Source organism: Rhodamnia argentea, chromosome 5 (genome assembly GCF_020921035.1).
Source record: "Rhodamnia argentea isolate NSW1041297 chromosome 5, ASM2092103v1, whole genome shotgun sequence".
Classification (NCBI taxonomy): Eukaryota; Viridiplantae; Streptophyta; class Magnoliopsida; order Myrtales; family Myrtaceae; genus Rhodamnia; species Rhodamnia argentea.
Genome location: NC_063154.1, coordinates 1,760,917 through 1,769,989, shown reverse-complemented (window position 1 = coordinate 1,769,989; position 9,073 = coordinate 1,760,917). Strand labels below are relative to the sequence as shown.

The following is a 9,073-nucleotide window of genomic DNA, read 5'->3' as shown; positions in this document are numbered from 1 at the left end:
AAAATGTACAATAAAATGTTAGGGAGGTTGTCTCGACTATTGCTACTCGGTATCTCATTACTCTCTCTAAACTACTAGAATTTCTTCCTCATTCGGACTCGGGTACTTTCCTAAGGTGTCGCTCTGCCTTGGAAACCTGACGACCCATCAAAATTGAGTAGAGGACCCATGAGCATTCCTCCATCTACTCTTTAACGTAGTTTCTACATTCACAACTTCCAGCTAAGAATATTCCATGTTAGTCGGCAATTCAAACAGCAAGGTGCGAGGTGAATCCATCTTAATTTCCTTAAAAATAAAAGTATGAGCGAACAGCCCAGTAAATGAAATTATTAGGTTTAAAGTAGGAATGTCAGCTTTATACTCAACAAAGCTATCATGTGAATAGGAGCATGAATCTTCATTGTAAATCATCAAATGCGTGGAGTCCACCACATAACTTTTGTTCAAATGCCATGAACACATTAATCCATGCAAGTCACATCAAACGGTCATTCCTGGCTCGTCAAATTTTTGTGCCTATCGGGGCCATAATAGTTGTTTATTCGAGCCATTATTAGTAAGACGTATCCTGGGAACGCTCGTTTGTGGGTTCAACATCACCAAAAGGTGAACTTCTAACATAATCACCTTCACGGGAACGACGTCTCAATATACCCACAATACGAACCTTTGAGACCTTTGTAAATGGATCCTTGTATTCCCCAACATTTCCAGTGTTATTTGACATGTTTTCAGACTTCTCCGGCATAGAAAGTAGAAAATTCGGGATAAGTATCCTGGAATATTTCGTCGACATTGTTTGAAGGAAGCGAAACCTGCTATCGATGACGCATTGACGTTGTACTGATCGCACTAATTAAGGTTTGTTTTATGGTCGGAACATTAATTAAGGTTGAGAAAGCACTCCAATCAACCTTAAAATAAGTGCAATAATCTTTTTCTTTTTTTAAATTTCGTGAAGAGGGGCATTCTTTGCGCTAAATTCCAAATCCAGTCATGCCCGCCTCTAAAGCGGACATACTAAACACACGACTTGGCTTTCCCGTAACTTGATGGGTGGGTGGTGGTAGCGTAAGCGATTGATTAATATATTTTCTACTAACGGTATCTTAGGCAACTTGATTAAAATTGAAAAAGTACAATTATGGTGAAAGGGGAATCCAAGAAAGGGGGTTTTTTTTTTCCTCCTATATTGGGGGGAGAATGCTGCTTCCATGTTCCCCCATCATTACGCTAAGTTAGAGCGTATCATTCACTTAGGATAATATAATAAGCGAAACAACCACCAGAAACTCTAAATTATACGCATTATGACATATTTGTCATAAAAAAAGTCATGTGACACAAAAAAATCTCAAATGCATACCTATGTAACGCACTTACCCTCTATGAAAGTTCCCTCAATAAGAAGTATTAAAAATCTACATACATAGACGACGAAAAGCAAACGACATCGACATGGCGCCCGAGTGGCTCAAATGAATTAAAAACGACATTTGTTTTTGGGTGAAAAATCATCTGATAGAATCTCAACGGAGGGTAAGCGTGTCACATAAATATAAGTTTGGGATTTTTTACGTCACAAGAAAAAGTTTAGGCTAAATCTATCGCAATTGGCATAGTTTGTGATTTTTGCTTTCACAAGAAAGAAATCCGGGATAAATATGTGTAGTGGGCATAATTTGGGTTTTTTTTTTTTTTGCGGCTCTTCTTTTTCCTAATAACAATGATTAAATGGGTGAAATCATAATCTAATTTGGGCGATTTCCTCTTAATCGAATTATGCTCATGCGGTTCGCTTCGGAGCTTTCCGGGCTGTTTCGATAGCCCAGAAGGATGATCATCACTGGGCTCAGTTTCAACAGTCCTTGGTTGAATCCATGGGGCTGTCGAGTTCATGAAGTCCACCACCACCTCTTGCGAAACAGGGAGCGCCCACTGGGTGAAGAACTCGCGAAGACGAAGAGCCATGCCCACCGCCCAGGCCAAGAACGTGGGGTGCTGCGGCTAGATATGGCTGTGCCTGTGCTCAAGCACAGAATTCCTCCATTGCGCTTCCTGGGGATGCTCTCATCCCTTCCCTTGAATCCCACGCTCGTCCGCTTCGCGTCTCGGGGCCTCACCCGAAGCTCCTCCTCGCGGCTCCGTCTTCCTCAACTTAAAAGCCGCCCGGGAACCCCCTCTCGTCGTCACTGTCCCATCTCCTGTTCCGCTAGGAGCGGCATGACTCTCCCCAAAAGCTTCTCCGGGTCGACCGCCGATCCCATTCCTGTCGCGGGCACCCCCCAGGTGGACGACCCGGGAGCCGAGCCCGACCCGCCAGCCCTCGTGGTGGTTTCGTTCTACAAGTTCGCGGATTTCCCCGATCACGCCGAGCTGCGGAAGCCCTTGAAGGATCTCTGCGAGCAACTGGTTGGTACTACCAGTTTGTGCTCTCGTTTTGATCCGCTTATTCTTCTCGCTTTTGCTCTGGTTTCCTCTGAGTATTGGATTTTCCTAAAGTAAACTTTTGTGCTTGTGCCGAGGTTGCTTGGCTGAAGTTTCTAGCTGCGTGCCATTTTCAGTCGGTTGATTTTGATATCTTGACTAATGCAAGTGGGGATTGGTCGATTGGCCTTTTGCGGTTGCAAGTCTGAACTATATACGTGGCTGGTGTTTTAGCTGAATGCGTGGATTCTGCACTGAAATGTTTAGGCGGGCTTGAAAATAAGGTTGTCCAAGCACCGCTATCTAACTCTGTCGAACGGCTATAGGCGTGTCCATGCCGTGTTAATGGGCAAGACGGTTTTCATAATTTACCATCACTAGCAGCATGGTTTCTAGGATTCTAGAGCTAGAGTGGCTTTCTGGTTTAAGCATCTAACGATGGGGATTTCTTGGGGACAATGTGGCTGACTGCATCCAAAGATTGGAAGTTTTTGAGAAAATGCCTGATTTCGGGAATCACTGCCACTTTATTAACTGGCTAAGCTTTTGGAACGATCTATCTTTAGAAGTTGAATCTGATTTATTGGGCGCAATTTATTGTGTAACGCTCCGGTACTCCCTCTCATTTGCGGCATGTTGTATTGGCCCCAGCCCAATCATGTGAATATATATTATTGTAGGAAGCATTAAGGGTATGATTTCTTTTTAATTTTTATGGAACATGGGAAGATCTGCTCTGATACCAATTCAAATTCATCCAGAAGCTTAACCTCAGTAGCGGCCTTATGGTCCATTTTGGTGGATATTTCAGTAGCCTTTTCTTTAACTAGTTATCGCGCTCTTTTCTAATGCCTGTCTTGTTTTTCAGAACTCTCTTTTCTAATGCCTGTATTGTTTTTCACTCATTTACAATCTGAAACTAGCCTATTGTTCTTTCAGCGTGTCTCAGGTGGTATTATCCTTGCACCAGAAGGGATCAATGGGAGCATATGTGGAACCCGCGAATCAGTAGAAAGAGTTCTTGGATTCATTCAGAGTGATGAACGTCTAAATGGGCTTAGACAAATAGAATCTCCTGTGAGTCCTGAAGATGAAGCTCTCCACCATGGACATAGTAGCAGCTCTCCTCTTGCAGCGGGGGAAGATGCCCCCTTCCGTTGGGATCACGTGAGAGTCAAATTAAAAAGAGAGGTGAGGGGAGTCTTCATATTGTATTAGACACATCTGGTACATGCTTTTTGAGTTTATGTGATTTGATACCTTCTATACCATACGATAATTCTGTGTTCCCTTGTGCTTACACAGATTGTTTCTCTTGGAATGCCTAGTGTCTCACCTATTGAGAGGGTTGGGAAGTATGTAAATCCAAGGGATTGGAACGCACTGATTAGTGATCCAGATACGGTGAGTAGTTGACATGTTGATGTCTTTATTTTGGATGCTTCGTGTTTCCTCTTTTGCAAAATTATACTTTGATTGTCGTTGAGTGTCTTCAATTTGCCTAACAAATCTTGCCTTTTTCCTGCTACCTCTCATCCAAAGTGGGAATGTTGCTTATGGAGTCTGTTAGGCATTCTCATTCACTGTCCGGTTGGGTAAACCTTTTTTTGATTGACTACTTTATGTCAAATGAGGTTCCTCAATTCCTAAAAAAATGTACGCTCAGACTCATTGTGTCTTCACCATGTGTTCATATCCTTGGCAAACATCTACTTGATTGCTAAAAGATTTCGTTCTGTCCTTAATTTAGTTGAATTATCTAAACCAGATGCGACATGATATTGGATAGAGTCCCACAGCAAGTGGTTAAACTTTGACTTATAGCTTTTGGCATCTTAAGATTCAGGCTTCGAAGCCTCACTGGGCATAAATAACCATTGGGAGCGCATTTCGGCCAGTCACCTAGCTTATTATGTACTTGCATTGCTTTTAGGTAGTGATTGATGTGCGGAATAACTATGAGACAAGAATTGGGAAGTTCAAAGGAGCAGTTGACCCATGCACCACGGCTTTCCGAGAGTTTCCAGCTTGGGTGGATAATCAGTTCCAACCTCCTGAATTGGATGGGGAGCAGATGAAATTGGCCGAAGAACATGGTTCTAGTGCAAATACTGATCAGCAAGCAGAACTTCCAAAAGAAAGAGTGCCTCGGGTGGCAATGTATTGTACGGGAGGAATTCGATGTGAGAAAGCTTCAAGTTTCCTCCTGAGTAAGGGTTTCAAACAGGTCTGTATGCAAGATCTTTGAGTTTCATATCCAAAACATGCTCTATTTTTTGCTCAACATATATAGGTCAGCAAAATTTTCCAATGCGGCACCCTTTTTTTTTTTTGGGTAGTTTTCTTGCCATGCTTAGGAGTCTCCTACTTTCAGTTTCATTTTCTTAAAAGCCTGATAGGTTCCAATTGGCTATCTTTTTGCCCTGTGATTACAGTGAAGAACTCCCCTTCGGTTTGTATATTCGCAGGTCTATCATCTGAAAGGTGGAATAATGAAATATCTTGAGGAGGTTCCAAAGAGCGAGAGCCTCTGGGAAGGTGAGTGTTTCGTGTTTGACAAGAGAGTTTCGGTCGAACATGGTTTGGCGCAGGGAACTTTCAATCTCTGCTATGGGTGCAAACAACCAGTGAGTGATGCTGATATGTTATCACCAGAGTGGGAGTATGCCGTTTCTTGTCCATACTGTTACTCTTCCAAATCAGAAGAAGAAAAGGAAAGGGCGAGAGCTCGGCAAAGGCAATTTGAGACGTGGGACATCATCGGAGGTCCTCACAAGGGTCGACGGCCAATCGCAAGCTCCGACAAGAATAAGAGCACCATTCACAGACATTCAAGTTCAGTTTAGCTTTCTGAGAGGGTTTGGGAGTCGGTGACTTATATCGAAAGGGAACTTCCTAAAGGAATTTCTTTGGGCGAGAACACTCCAACAGCAGTAGTTTTGGGGCTTCTTATGTTCCGCGAAGCTAGAAGCTACAGTGAGAGCTCAATGAACAGAGCAATCTTTTCACTGGGCATCTCCTGGTTCGTTGCCGACTGACATTGGATATGTTATTTTTGGTTGATGACTGACATCTTGATTGTATCAGGCGTCGTAGGTCTGGAACAGATGTAGTAGCTCATCAAAGCGATGCAAGTGCATCTTATCGGAGAGAAGAACTACTTCTCAGCGTCGTTCTTTAGTTGATCTGGCGCCGGCGTTGTGCCGTCATAAGTATGAAGCTATGCATGCAAATGCAAGATGGAATCTCCGAGGGAAGTTCGAGGACTTTGGATGATTCTCCTCCTATTTCCTAACAATAGGGATAGGCATCCGTGCGGATGATCCGTGCCCTGAGAGCTAGGGATTTCAAAATCGAATTTGAAAACCGAAATCTTTAACTGGACTGAACTGAGAACTTCAGTTGGGATCAAGTAATTGAAAAATAGCCATTCTTTTTATCAGTTCGGTTATTTTGGTTTAGTTCGATTAACTAGATCGCATTGAAAATCTCCAAAATATTTATTTTTTATTTATCCTTTTTTTTTTTTCTTTTTATGAGGCAAAGGGCCGATGACCCTCTCCCGCACTTGCCCGGGGTTGCTGGCCATCAGCTAGTGGCCCGCCGGTTGAACCAAAAAAGGAACAAAGAAAAGAAAAGAAAAGAAAAGAATGGAAAAGGGAAAATAATCAATAAAGGAAAATTGAATCGTAACTGAAAACTCCAATCGAGAGGCACTATTACATTGGTCGGTATGACTGGACCTGTACAATGGCTCGTATGAAGCGCACCGTTGATTTTAGACATGTCTAATTCTCATAATCCCGTACGAGCAGTGTGCATATTAACTCCTAGTTAAGTTCCAATTTTTGTTCTCTACAAGCTACATCCAATGTACATATTTAACTACTTTGTATTTACCAAAAAGTCTTTCCAAACGCAAGTTGCATAGATTAGTGCCTGAACTCGTGAGGACTCTATCTAATGATAACTAACTCATTAAAGGCACCGGTCATCGGCCGGCACGGACTAAGGATGTGCAATCGAATCGGGTTTACTCAAGAACCGAACTAGACCACTTGAAAAATAGGTCGGGGAATAGGTTCTTGTTTGAATCGGTCCGGGGATAAGTTCTAGTTTTTGGGAATCGATTGGAACCGGTCTTGTTCCCGATTCTAAGTAAAGATCCATCCGGATCGATTTTGGAGCAGATTTTTAGCTGTAGCTAAAAAAATGAATATATTTTTTAGAAGTCTTAAAATTTATTACGAAAGTGTAATTGAATTTTAAAATTTATATAAAAAAATACAATCAAATTTCAAAATTTATTAAATTTGTACAATCGAGTTCTTTTATTAATTTTGTAAAATTTACTTAGCGGAAAACGTTGACGTGAATTATTTTATTCATTTCTCTTTCTCACGTGATGAATAGTTGAAGTAAAAATGTCCACGCCTGCAAAATGACGTCGTTTTGGATAATTTACTTATCCAGGAAAGTCGTCTCTCCCTAACGTCATCTCCTTCCTCCCCCAACCGAGAACATCGTATGAACTAGGGGTGAGCAAATCGGATCACCCGAACCGAGATCGCCTGGACCGGTGGTCCGGTTCCCGGTTCTAGGGTCCGCTAGGATTGGACCGCCCGGACCGGACCGATGGAAATTTTTTTTTTATCAAGAAAACTCCATGCGCATGGAGTTTTCTCGATCTTGCCTTTTTAGTCCCCAAACAAAATCCTCATCTCGATCTTACCTCGGTCGGTTTCTGGGCCGTTTTTGACCCAAAGGGAGATCGTTTTTGCTTGAATCCCATATGCATTTTGGAAACAATCTTGTAAAAAGTTCTCAACTTTACCTTTACGAAATGAACTTGAAATTTTTTAATGTTCAGTCTCTACATTTTCTAGATCGGGACCGTCCAGGAATGATACATTTTTTTTTTTGGGGCATGTGTTCAATCCAATGGAACTGCCAGGGAACCGGACCGGACCGGTGGTCCGGTTCCCGGTTCCGAAAAATTGAGAATCGGAACCACCGGTCCGGTTCTCGGTTCTTGAGGAGAACCGCACCGGATCGAGAACCGATCCCCCTAGTCTGAACCCTAAGCTTTCAAAGAGAGACGAGGGTTAATTTCGACGAAGTTGAGTTTGGGCTTAGGGTTGAGAGGACTTCGTTTTGGGAAAAAGAAGGGCATGTTCTTCACTTTCTCTCTCTAAACATTTCGTTCTTATCTCCCAAGAGGAGAGAGCCAAAAAAAAAAAAAAAAAGAAGGTAAAAGGGAAGAAGAGGAAGAAGAAGCAGAAGACGGAAACTACTTCCATTGCAGCAGCAGCTTTTCCTTGTATAACTCAGTCTGAGAGTCTGCGACTCTTCATCTGTGGTTTCTAGGTACTTTGTTTCCCCTTCCTCCGTTGATTTTATCAGATTCGTCTTCTTCCTCTTCTTTTATTTTTTGGGGTCACGGGCTTAAGCCGAATGGTTCTTCTGTTCTTTTATTTTGTTTATTTTCAGTGCGTAGTAGCAGAAGTGTCATTCAGCAGATGTGGACATTTTTACGCAGGCTGTTCGTGTCAGAGAAAAATGATTAATATAAATCACGTCATTAGATAAATTTGTCGAAGTTAATGGAGGGATTTAATTGTTTTATTACGATAAGTTTTAAAATTTAATTCGCTTTTTACAAATTTTAAGCCTAGATTGCAATTTCTGTGTTAAATTTTAAGCCTTCCAAAAGACCTGGCTCGGTCTCGAATTTCCCAATTCCCAGTCGTCTCTTTCTGAGTCTATCTCTCTATACGCGGCAAGCCAGAGCGCCCAGCAAACCTAGCTCCGCCGCAGGCAACCTCGCCAGTCGGTTCGCCTCTCTTTTGCAGCTCGCCGACTCCGCTGCAGCTATCCAGAGCGAGGTGAGTCAAAGTTGAATTTTTCTGGTCAACCCTTTTTCCCTCTGCTTCGCCACCAACTCGTAATTGAATCTTATGACTCTCCAACTCGCAAACCCTTTTTTCCTCTGCTTTTCTTTGCACTCTGCTTTAATTTCGAAGAGAGTAGTCTTTGCTGTGTCGTTCATTAGGTTCTGTTTTTTTTTTTTTTTCCTCTTTTTTGGTTTTGGGTATGATAATCTGCTAGCGCTTGAAATTTGGAATTCTTGTCTTCTTGATTCTTGAAGGTGAGTGCTCTTTGTCCATTTCAGTTTGATGATTAGTACAAGGTCCGGCTAGTCAATCCCCAGCAAATAAGATAATTGGGTCTGAGACAGAGTTACTAGTACTACCGAAGTGATGACCTTGGATTTTATGGTCAAATAAGGAATTTATTGTCTGCATCACCAGTTTTTTTCGAGGAGTGTAGGCAAACTTACTGAATAATTCATACAAGAAGAAACAAATGATTGGAATTTGGATGACACAGAATGCTCCTTGGTTCTACATTGTTGTATAATTTGTTTTCATAGAATCCTGACATTGTTGTGGAATTTGTTTTAAGTTGATGGATCAAGACAAAGACATATAATGGGAGGAACCAAAAAAAAAAAACAGGTTCTCGCGTAAAAAACAGGCTAGGTTTCAAAACAAACAAAAAGTGCATCTCAACTACTATGCTTTCTTTGGTTTTTGTCAGTTGGTCCAGTTTCAAAACAGGTTCGTGGACAATTAGGGTAGGT

General features: G+C 42.0%; 1 protein-coding gene across 1 annotated transcript; it reads left to right on the top strand.

Annotated features, from left to right (window-relative positions):
* The first annotated feature begins 1,649 nt into the window (after positions 1-1,649).
* On the top strand, positions 1,650-5,741 carry LOC115743651 (rhodanese-like domain-containing protein 7). Its single transcript, XM_030678526.2, has 5 exons — positions 1,650-2,415; positions 3,370-3,621; positions 3,736-3,834; positions 4,364-4,657; positions 4,899-5,741. Exons 1-5 carry the CDS (start codon positions 1,840-1,842, stop codon positions 5,274-5,276), a joined length of 1,599 nt encoding a protein of 532 aa, XP_030534386.1. The 5' UTR covers positions 1,650-1,839; the 3' UTR covers positions 5,277-5,741.
* Positions 5,742-9,073: the final 3,332 nt, after the last annotated feature.